At 55.7% G+C, this 15,014-nt stretch overlaps 1 protein-coding gene across 1 annotated transcript in view; it reads left to right on the top strand.

Moving 5' to 3' along the window:
* Positions 1 to 15,014, top strand: part of Tnxb (tenascin XB) — a 58,430-nt gene that overhangs the window by 5,776 nt on the left and 37,640 nt on the right. Inside the window, exons 2-8 of the mRNA XM_029531568.1 lie at positions 2,714 to 3,094; positions 3,240 to 5,072; positions 5,423 to 5,538; positions 10,844 to 11,000; positions 11,130 to 11,393; positions 12,147 to 12,875; positions 14,254 to 14,625. Of these exons, the coding sequence (XP_029387428.1) occupies positions 2,725 to 3,094; positions 3,240 to 5,072; positions 5,423 to 5,538; positions 10,844 to 11,000; positions 11,130 to 11,393; positions 12,147 to 12,875; positions 14,254 to 14,625 (3,841 nt within the window). The 5' untranslated portion in view covers positions 2,714 to 2,724. The remainder of the gene's footprint in view (positions 1 to 2,713; positions 3,095 to 3,239; positions 5,073 to 5,422; positions 5,539 to 10,843; positions 11,001 to 11,129; positions 11,394 to 12,146; positions 12,876 to 14,253; positions 14,626 to 15,014) is intronic.

Genomic DNA, 15,014 nt, shown 5'->3' on the forward strand with positions numbered 1-15,014 from the left:
CCCCCCTCTCTTCCCCCCCCTCTCGCTCTTGTGTTTACCTAATGCATGATTTTCTCCCAGCCTGTGGAGTGTCTTATTTTCTTACTGATGTCATTTGATGACCAGATGTTTTTGATTCTTGAGCTAGACATGCAGCCCCCGGGGCAGAGTCCTTGCCCATCATACTCCGTCCCCAGCACAGAGGAAGTCCGTCTGGGAGAGAGGTCATCATTTCCCTATGGGAACCGTTGCTTTCCCTTTTGTGTTTAGGACCACGATCAATCTCACAGAAGTTTCTGTATTTACATATAAGACAGAGACCAACTCCCCCCCACCAAGCCCCAGGTGGATCTTCAATCAATGCAACAATGTTTACGTATTTGATTTAGTTGCTGTTTTATCTTTAGGAGCACGAGTGTTGTACCTGCATGTGTGTCTGTGCACCACTTGTGTGCAGTGCCTGCTGAGGTCAGAAGAGGGCGTCAGATCCTCTGGAACTGGACTTAGAGCAGGTTGTGAGCCACTGTGTGGATGCAGGGAACTGAACCGAGGTCCCCTAGGAGAGCATTAGGCACTGCCCTTTCTCTTTAAATTCCCATAGTATCTTAGTTGTTTATAACTGACCACACACACACACAGGCCATGTTTTGAATCCCAGTCTCTTGTAAGTTCCCAGCTCTGAGGGGGGGGGGTTGTAATACAACCACCTTAAGCTTACCCCCACAAGCTTACAAATAAATGAGATGCAGACTCTGGAGTTTTATTTGGCTTTGACAATTTCTAGGGGGTCACCCCTCATCTACTGTTCTATCTGCTGGTCCAGCTGCCTCCCTAGCTGTGCACCCCAGATACTTGCTGCTTCTCCTGGCCATGTGCTCACCCTCTGTCTTCCTTCATGGTGACTTCTGCCTCTCCCTCTCTGCATCTCATTTATTTGTAAGCTAGTCAGGGATAAAGCTTAAAGTGGTTGTACTATAGAGAGTTGTGGATTTTATTTTATTTTATTTTTTTAAAGATTTATTTATTATTTTATGTATATGAGTACACTGTAGCTGTGCAGAGCCATCATGTGGATGCTGGGAATTGAACTCAGGACCTCTGCTCGCTCTGGCCCAAAGATTTATTTTATTTTTTTAAGATTTATTTATTTATTTATTATATACGAGTACACTGTTGCTGTCTTGAGACACACCAGAAGAGGGCATCAAGTTTCATTACAGATGGTTGTGAGTCACCATGTGGTTGCTGGGGATTGAACTCAGGACCTTCGGAAGAGCAGTTAACCGCTGAGCCATCTCACCAGCCTGAGTTGTGGATTTTAGTGGGACATTTGAACTCATTAAAAACAAAACAAACAAAGAAAACAAAAGGTGATGCACTTGGAACCCTTTCTCCCTGCTGGGCGTTGGGTTGCTTCATCCATCTCTAATATGAGGGTTTGTGCCTGGTCCCGTAACTTATTACGCTGCACTCGATTTATATTCCTGGAACATCTGCTCTCTTCTGCAGGGAAATGGAGGAGGAGTGGATCTGGAGGAGAGGGGAGGTGGGAAGGACTGGGACGAGTGGAGGGAAGGGAGGCTGTGGGTGAGATGAAACATATGAGAGAAGAATTTTTTAAAAATTAAAAGACAAGATGGGTGTGGTGCTGCACACCTTTGATTCCAGCACTCAGGAGGCAGAGGCAGGTAGATCTTTGAGTTTGAGGCAGGCCCAGTCTACAAAGAAAGTTCCAGGACAGTCAGCGCTACACAGAGAAACCAAAAACCAACAACCAAACAAACAAAAAAGTGAGTGTTGGCTGAGCATAGTGGTGTCTGCTGGTCATCCTGGCTTTGCGGGAGTAGAGACAGGATGATCAAATGTTCAAGGTTGTCCTTGGCTGCATAGCGGATTTGAGGCTAGCCTGAGCTATAGGAGACCTGCATTAAAAAAAGAGAAGGAGGAGGAGGGAGAAGAGGAAGAAGAGGAGGAGGAAGAGGAGGAAGGAGAGGAGGAGGGGAGAGAGGAGGAGGAAGAGAAGGAGGATGGGAAGAGGGGAAGGGGAGAGAAAGGAGTGGGATGAACTCACTCTTGCCCCTACAGGAGTCTGTCAGGCTGGGCACTGGGCACTGGGCACTGGGCACTGAGGTGCTGGTCCAGGTGTTTGGGGAAGGCCATGGCTTCCGTACTCATCTGCCAGACTCCCTTGGCACAGACATGTTGGCACCAACCTTATCCAGCAACTTTTCATGCTAAGCACATGCAGCAGAGTGGGGTCAGGCGAGGTGTCTGTTCTCATGGCATGCTGAGTGCCATGCAGAGCGTGGGCGGGCCTCTGTGATTGAGAGGGTGGGGACAAGCGGCTCTGCCCGACATGAGGATGGCCTGAGTTATGCCAGGTAAGGGCAGAACTGTAAGATGTCAGCTTGTAGGTGTCAAAAAGAGCACTCTAGACAGATAGGGGAAAGCACAGAGGGCCTTAGGGTAGTTTTTGCAGAGCAAACAGAAGATGTGGAGCATAGGATGGGTGAGAGGAACCCGGTGAAGGAGGGTAGACAGGGAGCAGACGTCAGAAAGAGACAGACCAGATCTGCCCAGAGAGGCATTTCTTCAGCTTTGGATTTTCATCCGTGTGTGAGCTGAGTTTGTTGCCAGTAGGTGTCCTGCTGATGTGCGCTGGAGATGAGGGGAACGATTCGACCCTTACTGAGTCAGTTCTCACACAGGTGTTCTTCTCTCCCCACCCCCACAGCCTACTGAATCATGGCAGCTCGGTGCACCCCGTCTATTCTGACCATCCTGGTGTTGCTTGGCTTAGCCAGGGCAGGCCCTTTCTCTCCTCGGTCTAATGTGACACTCCCGGCCCCGCGGCCCCCTCCCAAGCCCGGTGGCCCTTCTTCTCAGCTGTACGAGCATACTGTGGAAGGAGGGGAGAAGCAGGTGGTGTTCACCCATCGCATTAACCTGCCCCCGTCAGCTGGCTGCGGCTGTCCCCCGGGCTCTGAACCCCCGGTGCCTGCTTCAGAGGTGCAGGCCCTGAGGGTCCGCCTGGAGATCCTGGAGGAGCTGGTGAAAGGGCTTAAGGAGCACTGCTCAGGAGGGTGCTGTCCCACCGCGGCCCAAGCTGGCACAGGTGAGCCGCCGGTGGGGTGGGGAGGAGGGGGAAAGAGGGTGGGGACGGGAGAACCGCCAAGCAAAGAGGAGCTAAAATGACCTTTTGAAAATAAGATGTCCATAGGATACTTACACGGGCTGGGTCTCACTTCTTACTGCTCCAGGTCAGACTGATGTGCGCAGCCTCTGCAGTCTCCACGGTGTCTTTGACCTGAGCCGCTGCGCCTGTTCCTGTGAGCCTGGCTGGGGTGGACCCACCTGCTCAGACCCTACGGACACAAAGACGCCCACCTCGTCCCCGCCCTCCGAGTCCTGTCCCGAAGACTGCAATGACCAGGGCCGCTGCGTCCGAGGACGCTGCGTGTGCTTCCCAGGCTACAGTGGCCCTAGCTGTAGCTGGCCCTCTTGCCCTGGAGATTGTCAGGGGCGCGGGCGCTGCGTGCAGGGCGTGTGCGTGTGTCGCGCGGGCTTCTCGGGTCCCGACTGCAGCCAGCGCTCCTGCCCTCGCAACTGTAACCAGAGAGGACGCTGCGAGGAAGGACGCTGCGTGTGTGACCCCGGCTACTCAGGTGAGGACTGTGGGGTGCGGAGCTGTCCCAGGGGCTGCAGCCAAAGGGGCCGCTGCGAGAACGGCCGCTGCGTGTGCAACCCCGGCTACTCTGGCGAGGACTGTGGGGTGCGGAGCTGTCCCAGGGGCTGCAGCCAGAGGGGTCGCTGCGAGGACGGCCGCTGTGTGTGCGATCCGGGCTATAGTGGCGAAGACTGCAGCATGAGGACCTGCCCATGGGACTGTGGCGACGGAGGGCGCTGCGTGGACGGTCGCTGCGTGTGTTGGCCCGGGTACTCGGGCGAAGACTGTAGCACGCGGACGTGCCCGCGTGACTGCCGTGGCCGGGGCCGCTGCGAGGACGGGGAATGTATCTGTGACGCAGGCTACAGTGGCGACGACTGCGGTGTGCGGAGCTGCCCCGGGGACTGTAACCAAAGGGGTCACTGTGAGGACGGCCGCTGCGTGTGCTGGCCCGGGTATACTGGAGCGGACTGCAGCACGCGCGCCTGCCCACGGGACTGCAGGGGCCGCGGGCGCTGCGAGGATGGCGTGTGCGTGTGCCACGCGGGCTACAGCGGCGAGGACTGCGGGGTGCGCAGCTGTCCCGGGGACTGTCGCGGCCGTGGGAGCTGCGAGAGCGGCCGCTGCGTGTGCTGGCCCGGGTACACAGGCCGAGACTGTGGCACGCGTGCCTGCCCCGGTGACTGTCGTGGACGCGGGCGCTGCGTGGACGGCCGCTGCGTGTGCAATCCGGGCTTCACTGGCGAGGACTGCGGGAGCCGTCGGTGCCCTGGGGACTGTCGCGGACACGGCCACTGCGAGAACGGCGTGTGCGTGTGCGCTGTGGGCTACTCTGGCGAGGACTGCAGCACGCGCAGCTGTCCCAGCGGCTGCAGAGGCCGCGGCCGGTGCCTGAACGGGCTCTGCGAGTGCGACGAAGGCTACTCCGGTGAGGACTGTAGCATAAGACGGTGTCCGCGCGACTGCAGCCAGCACGGCCTGTGTCAGGATGGCTTGTGCGTGTGCCACGCAGGATACGCGGGCGAAGACTGCAGCATTCGCACCTGCCCGGCTGACTGTCACCGGCGTGGCCGCTGTGAGGACGGGCGCTGTGTGTGCAACCCAGGCTACACCGGGCCCGCATGTGCCACCCGCACCTGTCCAGCTGATTGTCGTGGCCGTGGACGCTGTGTGCAGGGAGTGTGCATGTGCTACGTTGGCTACAGCGGTGAGGACTGTGGACAGGAAGAGCCTCCTGCCAGTGCCTGCCCTGGGGGCTGTGGGCCGCGGGAACTGTGCCGCGCCGGACAATGCGTGTGTGTTGAGGGCTTTCGAGGCCCAGACTGTGCCATCCAGACGTGCCCAGGTGACTGTCACAGCAGGGGAGAGTGTATCCAAGGCAGATGCGTCTGCCAAGAAGGCTACGCTGGGGACGACTGCGGGGAAGGTGAGCCAGGCGCCTTCTCCAATACTCTGGGGCGGGAGCAGGGGTTCTGGGAGCGGGAGCCTGAGGTCTAGGAACCTGGAGGAAGAATGGAGGGAGTTGTACAGTGAGGGAGGGGTCGGTCAGAAGGTCCCCAACCACCAAGGGTAGTGGAACCACAAGCACACGCCAGTGGAAAGTCTGTTCTTGAGATCTTTTTAAAGCTTTTATGTTCAGGACATGGGGAGATTTGAGGGACCTGCGTTTGGGCAGTGGGAGCAAAGATGTGCCCCTCAGTGTGGCCCTGAGTGCCTAAGAGAGCCATGGGGACACTGCTCCCGGCTAATCAGCTTGTCTTGTTCCATCCCGGGCAGAGATACCAGCCATCCAGAACATGAGGATGCACCTTCTAGAGGAGACGACAGTCCGGACAGAGTGGACACGGGCTCCGGGTCCTGTGGATGCCTATGAAATCCAGTTTATCCCTATGGTGAGACCAGGTGGACCGCGTTGTGGGTGGAGGGAGGGGAGGACTTGCCTCATGCGAGAGACTCCAGAGGACGGGTACCTGAGTCTGCTCCAAATGCCTTCTTAGCCTGCCTCAGCCTGGCACAGAGGCCTCGTGGATGGTCTGTGGAAGCTAGGGTACTGATGGTGATGATGGTAATGGGGAGCTCGCTTCTCCTGGCTGCTCAGTGTATGGCAGTCAGTGATAGGGGCTTTTGTTTGTTTTGAGATTTATTTATCTTATGTATATGAGTACACACACTATCTCTGTCTTCATGCACACCAGAAGAGGGCATCGGATCCCCTTACAGATGGTTGTGAGCCACCATGTGGGTGCTGGGAATTGAACTCCTGACCTCTGGGACAGTAGCCAGTGCTCTTAACCACTGAGCCATCTTTCCAGCCCTGCTGTTAGTTTTTATTGCTGAGCCCACGTCAGCCCCCATTCTGCACCCATCCACTTGCCTTGGCCGGGCACCAGCATTAGGGTACATGGTGCTGTCCCTGCTTCCTGTGCTTGGGGTGCTCGGCCACCACCTCAGTCTTCTCAGGAAAACCCCCACCCTCTCCCCCAGCCCCGTGCTTTGCTCTCAGACTCCTTACTGATCCATGTCTCTGCCCCCCAAACAGGGAGATCTATGAGCTGACTATGGACCCATGACGCTTTCTCAGTTTCTATGTACTAACCTGCACTCGACACAGACTCTCCGTGGCTTTGGTCATGTTTGATTATCTTTTTATTGTAAATCTCACGGAAGCCCAAAGCAAACAGAACCCTGAGAAATGACAGACAAGCAGGCCTTTAATCCCGGCACTTGAGAGGCAGAGATGTGCAGATCTCTGAGTTCTAGGGTAACCTGGTCTACAGAGCTAGTTCCAGGACAAGCAAGGGCTATGCAAAGAAACCCTGTCTCAAAAACAAACAAACACTCCAAAACAGAAAAACAAAACAAGAAAAAAAAAAGACAAAGATATAGATAAACCAAAAGGAAGGAGAGAATAAAGGGAAGAAAGGAAAGAGGGAGGAAGGGAGGGAGGGACGGAGGGAGGAGAGAAGAGGGAAGGAAGAAGGGAGGGAAGAGGGAGGAAGGGAGGGAGAAAAGATGGAGGGAGGGAGGAAAGAAGAGGGAGGAAGAAGGAAAGAGGGAGGGAGGAAGGAAGAGAGGGACAGGGGAAGGGAGGGAGGAGAGCAAGGGAAGAAAGGGGGCCTCGGCATTCGGCGCCTGTCCCTTTAGTCTATATATAGGCTTCACCTCGGGCTCTGTTCAATGTTATCCTTCTTGGTTTAGGCCAAGCTGTCTGGGCTGTGGCAATAACTCTGACCGTGAACTTATTTTCCCAACCCCAGCCCCTGCCCCGTGTCCCTCCTGGCTTCCTTCCCTGCCTCTAACTTGCTCCTTTAGGAGCTCAGTGAGGATGAGGGCGAAGCTGTGGCCTCTCCCTGGGGACCAATGGGACACAGTCTGTCATTGCCTGTCCTCTCTCCCACTTCTCAGTCACCTGGCCTTTCCCACATCGGCCGGCAAACGGTGGGCAAGACCTCACTTGTATCTGTCAGTCCAGATGGGACTCCAGACAGACACACTCCCTGGCCCTAGAACCTCAGTGCTGGGGCAGAGAGGAAAGGGCCAAAGTGTTGGCTGCCACCCTTACCCCAGGGCAGGTCCCACAGGAAGGGCTCCAGCTGTATCCCAAGCCCTAGTCCCTACTTGATGACACAACCAAGATAGTCCCCCTTCTCCTGTTTAAACTTTTTTATATAAAAATGATTTAATCAGGAGACAAGAATCTGGCAAGTGTCGAGAGGAGAAAACTGGTAGCTGGCCCCATGACAGGGAAACAAGTGTGCTGACACTTTACGAAGTGTCCGCCGGCTCTGGGGTGCGAGTACTTTATTTACATAGCTCTGGTTGGGAGGGTGGGACTTTCAGAAGGAATTTTCCTATGAACCTTTGGGGGAAGGAGAAATAAAATAAACAGTTGAGATAAGAGAAGCCCTCAGGCTCTGTTGTTTCCCGCTCCAAACACACACAGCCCCATCTTTGGGTGTTGGCAAGGGGTGTGGTGGTTTTTGCCTTTGCTCTGAACAGGGTGGTGTACAGCGTCGTGCGCCAGGTCGAACCCCCCCCACCCCAACCCCCCCCCCCGCGCTCACCTCTGCTCTAGGATGGGACCCTCCAGGGCCTCTGTGAGGTTGTGTGTTAATCGGACACCCAGCCCATACTCAGTCCTCAGCCCTTCTTTATTAGCTCTGTGGTGACTTTTGGTTGGGCCTGAGCCTTCTACATGGAGCCTATTTTACAGATCCCAGTCATCCTCTGCCTTCTCCCTCTAAGGCTGTCGCTCCCTCGATCCTGCCAGCTCCCCCACCCCCACCCGCCAGAACCACTCCTTTCTCAGAACCAGACTCTGCTATTCCTGGCCAAGGGCACACTTTTCAGAACTTAGGACTACCCCTCCCCTCCTGTGTGTGTGTGTGAATTGTCACGGTGACTCTGTGGCTCTCAAATGCTTTCTCCACCTCAAGATCTGAGTGAGGGTTGTGGGGGTGGGGCAGGAACCCGTTGAGGGGAAAAAAAAATCCGTGCTCACCGATCCCTCTCTTCTACAAGATGTGAGAGAGTCTGTGACCCGAGGGACCTAAACACTGAATTAGAGACCCTTGCGTGTTCCTTGTCAGATGTTCTCTGCAGCCTGGAAGTGGGCTGTACCAAGTGCTCACGGGAACACAGGCCTGGGCCTTGGAGGACTTTTTCTTGGGTCTCCTGTGAGAGGAGAGATAAAAATGGGGTCCTGGCCAGGGACCATCCAAGTTGGACTTTGCCTGTTGGGCCGTGAGGCTGATAGTGAGAATCAAGTTAAAGGTTGCCAATAACAATCAGCAAGGACTCAAACTTCACCAGGGAGCACCGCCAGCCGCCAGCATCTGCTTCCCACCGGCATGATGGGGCTGGGCAGTGTGGGTGAGACTGGCAGAGAGACTTCCAAGGCTCTGCTCTCGAGCGTGTTGTGGGAGGAGCCAAGATTTAGAGGTTGATACAAAGAAAGAACTCAGGATGGGTTTGTCGAGGTGAAAGAGCTAGACTTTGTGGGTGTATCATAGGAGAGACAGATTGGAAGCCATGGCCAGGCAGGCTCCAGGGGGAGGGAGGGTGTCATATGTGCTGGGTGAAGGCCACCCCAAGGCCTCGCAGAGAACAGGATTCTCTGTACCCGGGGAAACGTTTCCACCCGGAAAACAGTGACCGAGTTTAGTTCATCTTCACCCAAACATCTCCGCGTGGCTTCTCATCTGGTTTTGCACTTTGGTATTTACTATGCTTTCTTGGTTTAGGACAGCGCCCTTCACATTTTCCAGCCCCATCTGGCTGAATGGAGGTGTCCCTAACCATGGCCAACATAGCTAAGCAGGACAAAGTGTCCTCAGCAGCCGCTGCCCTTGCTGAGCCCCAGGGGGTGTAGGCTTGTTAGAAGGCTCGCAGATATCCAGCCCTCCCACCGCCACGCCGCCTCTATACCCGCAGCTGGGCCTCTAGGAACCTGCGGGGCCACCCTACACAATCTCATAACTTTAAACACACGCCCGGAGGAGAGCTTGTCTTCTCATGGGCGTTTACCACACGTCAAGACTGGGGAGGGAGAGGTCTCCATTTGGCTACTAGGTTATGCTCAACCCAGGGACAGGAATGGCTGGTGTCTTATTATTTGAATCTCCTGCACAAGGCATGCATGGTGCTAGGTGTAACAGCACTCAGGAAATGCACTAATGGCGCTTTGAGCAGTTGAGTCTTGATTTAAGCAGGGCACAGGCCACTGAAGAGACAAGAAAAGTGTCTAAGAGGACACACAGTCCGTGTCCCAAGCCACACACAGGCAGCCCTGCTCCCGTTGGAAGAACCAGCTAAGCAGGCGTGGGAAGAGTGGGGATGCAGGACATCTCTGTTGTGCCTCCTCTGTTCTAAAAGAACATGTTTAGGTATCTGGGGTCACCAAGGGAACCAGGGGGGCCCTGGGTCATGTGGAAATCTGGCAAATGAGCAGGGATTGCCCGTGAGAGGAGAGCCTGGTTTCTTAGGTTTTTAAAGATTTCTTTCCCTGGTGTGGTAGTACATGCCTGTAAACCCAGAACTTGGGAAGCAGAGGCAGAGGCAGACAGATGTCTGTGAGTTCGAGACCAGCATGGTCTATAGAGCAAGTTCCAGAACAGCCAGGGCTACACAGTGAGACCCTGTCTCAAACAAACCAACAACAACGACAAAACAAAACGGAAACAAAAAAAGATTTATTTTGTCTGTGTGTGCACATGTGTGTCTAGATGCCCAACGAGGCCAGAGAAGTGCATCAGACCCCTGGTGATAGAATTATAGCAGCTGTGAGATACCTCATGTGGGTGCCGGGACTCAACTCTGGTGGCGGTGGTGGTGGTGGTGGTGGTGGAGGTGGTGGTGGAGGTGGTGGTGGAGGTGGAGGTGGTAATAGTTGTTGCTGCTGCTGCTGCTCCTCTTCTTCCTTTTCTTCTTTTTCTTCTTTCTTCTTCTTCTTCTTCTTCTTCTTCTTCTTCTTCTTCTTCTTCTTCTTCTTCTTCTTCTTCTTCTTCTTCTTCTTCTGTTTTTGTTTTACTTCTGTTTTTCAAGACAGGGTTTCTCTGTGTAGCCCTGGCTGTCCTGGAACTCACTCTGTAGACCAGGCTGGCCTCAAACTTAGAGATCTGCCTGCCTCTGCCTCCCGAGTACTGGGATTAAAGGTGTGCTCCACCACACCCAGCTTGGCTCCAGCTTTCTGAAGAAAATTAGTTTATGTATAATGGTGTGTCTGTGTGTGTCTGTGTGTGTTTGTGTGCATGTGAGTACTGGTGTCCGAGGAGTCCAGTGGTGTGGAAACTGGAGTTAACGTGGTTCCGAGCTGCCCCACATGCGTGCTGGGAGCTAAGTTCTTCTGCAGGAGCAGTAAGCTACCTCTGCGGCCCGGCTTCCGTTCTCCTGTTGTGCACATTGTCAGGCTCCTTCTGAGTCCCCATCTGTCCTTGAGCCTTGAGTGAGCTGACAGACATGAACCACAGAGAAGAGCTGCTGGCCAGAGCGAGGCTCTGGTCATCCTGGTTCCCCTGCTTGTATGGAGGGTCAAGTCCCACACACTCCGATGTTGACACCATTTGGAATTGTTAAGAGAGAGAGAGAGAGAGAGAGAGAGAGAGAGAGAGAGAGAGAGAGAGAGAGAGAGAGAGAGAGACTGACTGAGGAGCAAGGAAAGGCGTGCCCAGCTTTGACATATCTGCTACTCTCTTGCAGACGGAGGGGGTGAGTCCACCATTCACAGCTCGGGTGCCCAGCTCTGCCTCAGCCTATGACCAGCGAGGACTGGCGCCTGGTCAGGACTACCAGGTCACTGTTCGTGCTCTACGAGGGACCAGCTGGGGACCTCCTGCCTCTAAGACCATCACTACCAGTGAGAGCTGGGGCTGGAGGGGCACGCTATCTGGATTTGACAGGCAGCTGTGAATTGGCTTGGGTGGGGGCTATACCCGAGCAAAGAGGCTTCACTCCTGAGCCCTCTCCTGTCTGACCCCCCCACTAGTGATCGATGGTCCTCAGGACCTCCGGGTGGTAGCTGTGACCCCAACCACACTGGATCTCAGTTGGCTGCGCCCCCAGGCTGAGGTGGACCGATTTGTGGTGTCCTATGTCAGTGCCGGAAACCAAAGGGTGCGACTGGAAGTCCCCCCTGAGGCAGACAGGACTCAGCTAACCGACCTGATGCCAGGTGTGGAGTACGTGGTGACTGTCACTGCAGAAAGAGGCCATGCAGTCAGCTACCCAGCTTCTATCAGGGCAAATACAGGTACGGTGGTCCTGGCATTCCGGGTGTTAGGGAAGAGCCTGGTTTCTGAGCCTGGGGGTCCTTTCCTTGGGCACCCAGGCTGGAGGGTCAGAGATGTCTGTGGCGATCCCAGAACACCCGCTACAGCCTTGCTCTGTTCTAAATCCAACCGGGAGACAGCCCTTAGGTTCTCAGAGTCCTATAGGAAGCTTGAAGGTTAGACTGTGGGAGGGACCGCCTCCTGGGAAGGAAGCAGTAGACAGAAGATGCTGTGATCCGCCCAGGAGACGGCAGCTCTTATCCCAATTTAGGTACTAAGTGGACAGTTGGATGTGGGTACTAGAGTAAGTCATAGGTCATGGTCCTGCTGACTTTTGGACTGGGGTTGTCTGGGGTTGGGTCTCAGAGCGATCATTTCCTACCAACACTCAAGGTTTCTTAACAGACACCCAGATGGATCTTTCTTTGCTTTATCCTGGGATATGGCGACACCCTCGGCGTAGCTCACGTTTTCATCCCCCTTTCCTGTTCTCTCCATCAGATACACGACCCACCTGCTGGCTTTTTTTTCCCTTCCTTTCTTTCTTTCTAGGGCACCAACAGTGGCAGGCTTGGAAGGCAAAGGAGTGGGCGGGGCTTGGGGACGCTAATTTCTCTTTTTAGGTGGGACTGGGGCTCAGAGAAGAAGCCGCATCCCCAGTTGGGGGAGCAGAGCGGTGTGGTGGGGGAACCTGACACTGACCCGCTGTCCCCTCCCCCTTTCTCGCTTGGCAGCACCAGGCCACTACAGTTACCCGGAGGTGCGCCCCCCAGCCCCGCCCCCCAACCCCCGTCCCCGGCCTCGGTGGCCCTCCCGGCCCTTGCCGTCCCCAGAGACGGACGAGAAGGAGTGGCATCACCGGCCGAGACTGCCCCAGCCTCCCCGACGGCCGTGGGGTAACCTGACGACTGAACTGGGCCGCTTCCGCGGCACAGTACAGGACCTGGAGCATCACTTGCGAACCCACGGCTATCCACTGCGCGCCAACCAGACTTACGCGTCGGTGGCGCGCCACATCCATGATTTCTTGAAGCGCCGTCAAACAGCGGGTGCCCCTGCATCCCAGCCACATCACCCTCACCCCACCACTAGTCCCACCCAGAACACCAGGAAGCGGGACTCGGAGCAGGGTGCTGTGGGCCCAGCGTCCGATGGTACACACCCGGTGACTGCAGCGCGCCACCCGAAACCGGAGGTGCTGGGCAGTGCAGCCGACGGCTCACTGATTGTGTCCCTGGACGGGCTCCGGGGTCAGTTCGAGCGCGTGGTGTTGCGCTGGCAGCCACTGCCACCAGCCGAGGGTCCCAACGGGGAGCTGACTGTGGATGGTTCTGAACGCACTGTCCGCTTGCCGAACCTCAGGCCCGAGACTACTTACCACGTGGAGGTCCATGGGGTACGGGCAGGGCAGACTTCCAAGTCCTACGCCTTCATCACCACCACCACCACCACCACCACCACAGGTAGTGTGGGCTGGGGTCCTGGACTGCCCACCCCCTGTCTAGCGCCACCTGCCTTCAGGATTTTACCTGCTTATTCCTGCTACCTCACTGCTTAGGCCTCCGCCCCTCACCATGCCCCCTTCCCCCACTTCCAAGCCTACCTGGCACAGGCTGCAAGATTCTTCCACAGACAGCTGCTCTCCACTGTCACAAAAACCTACCCCATCCCAGGGTCCTGGCATCCTCCTGAGGATAATCAAAGCCAAATAGACCCAGTTTGTGGAGTTCCCTGGCTCACAAGTGGGTTCCCAAGCTCTTTGGCAGAGCCTGCTATTGCCAGGCAAGTCCAACATCTTGAGATAGCGACACGATATTGTCTGCAAAGTTCATACTCAAGTACCTTGCACTTGAGTTTGTTTTTTTTTTTGTTTTTGTTTTTTTTCCCTAATTGGGAAAGGGGAAAAAAAAACCCTAAAACCACAAAAAGCACCATCTCACAATGTTTAGAGCAAGTTAGAATTTTGTGTACGGCTGCACTCAGAGCTGACCCACAGTTAGGACGCCTCCCATGCAGGCGGCGGAAGGCCGCGCGGTGGTGTGTGCAATTTCAGTGGATGGGATTGAAACCAGAGATTCCCACTCTGACTCACTGCGGCGAGGGTGCCTGATGCCTGTGGTCTGTGGTTATTTCCCACAAGTTGGCTTTGACCTTGACGGGATGCAGCAGAACTGCTTGAGGGGTGGCCTTGAGAGCCATCGGGGCCGCGTGTGGATGGTGGGAGGTGAAACCACGGGGTTTCCTGAACCGCTTTCCCAGACTTGGCTCCCCCTCCAGCTGGTTTCTCCCACAGGACTGATGCCTGGCCCAGGGACAGGGTGCTTTGTGGCTGCAGGGTCGTGGTGGACCTGTTGTTCTTCCTCCTTAGGGCCCAGATGCCACAGGAATTGGACCTCCGTCCACCCTTGCACCCTGTTTGCGCTCCACCCCTTCCTGCCTAACAACACAGCCCCTCCTTTCTTGCAGGGTCTCACTACAACACTAATGGAAGGTGGAGAGACACCAGTGGGGGCGTGGGGGGGGGGCGGCACGGACATTTGGAGCTTGAGGTCGGGGAAGCCTCTAGTAGGGAAGGATAGCAGGTTTTATCTGTCACTGCCTGCCCACCAAGCCTGGCCTGGCTGCTCCGAAATGAGCTCCACCGGGAGGACTCCATTTGGAGGACTCGGCCAAATATGGGAAGAAGGCTGAGGAGCAGCTTGGGAGAGGGGAGGGAAGCCTTCTAGCCCTCAGAGGCTGGGGGGCACACTTGTGGACTCGGGGTGCCCTTCCTGATCTCATGCTCCACTCTCCTGTTTTTGTTTTTGTTTTGTTTTTCTTACCCGCTCTGCTCCTTCCCAGGGTCCTTACCCTCTGGCCTCGTGGAGGCTACTGATGAGCCTCCTCCCTCGGGCCCCTCTACGACCCAAGGGGCCCAGGCCCCTATCCTGATCCTGGAGCACCACCCGCTGGGAGAGTTGAAGGTGCTGGGCAGAGACAAGGCAGGGCGCCTCCGTGTGGCTTGGACTGCCCAGCCCGACAGCTTTGCCCACTTCCAGCTGCGTATGCAGGTGGCCGAGGAGGGGTCCTGGGCTCACGAAGAACTGCTTCCAGGAGACGTCCAGCAGGCTCTGGTGCCCCCACCCCCTCCCGGAGCCCCCTACAAGCTATTCCTCCATGGGATCACCCCTGGGGGCAAGATCTCTGTTCCTATCACCTACCAAGGCATTATGGGTACATTCTGGACTGTGCTCGGAGCTGTGCCCTGAGACTGGGGGAGGAGCTGGGGCCATCTCAGGACTCTAGAGGTATAGGACTTAAGGGGCTGCGAAGGGCAGGTCTGACTGGAAGATAAGAGAAAGCAAAGGAGAAAGAGAAAGGAGTTCAGAGGGGAGGCAGACAGAGAAGAAGACAGTGCCACGGAGAGGAATCTGAGGTGGCATGGTGACCCATCCAGGAGGGTCTATGTGTGCCTCACTTCCTGGTTGTCCGTCTGCTCTGCCCTGGGCTGTAGAGTCCTAGGTAGATAAAGCTCTGGTCCCAGCATGGGACCTTCAGATGTATTTTCTCCTAGGGACCATACCTGTGGCTTCATTGGTCAGTTTTTTTTTTTTTTTTTTTTT

This window comes from Mus pahari, chromosome 18 (genome assembly GCF_900095145.1).
Source record: "Mus pahari chromosome 18, PAHARI_EIJ_v1.1, whole genome shotgun sequence".
Taxonomy (NCBI): Eukaryota; Metazoa; Chordata; class Mammalia; order Rodentia; family Muridae; genus Mus; species Mus pahari.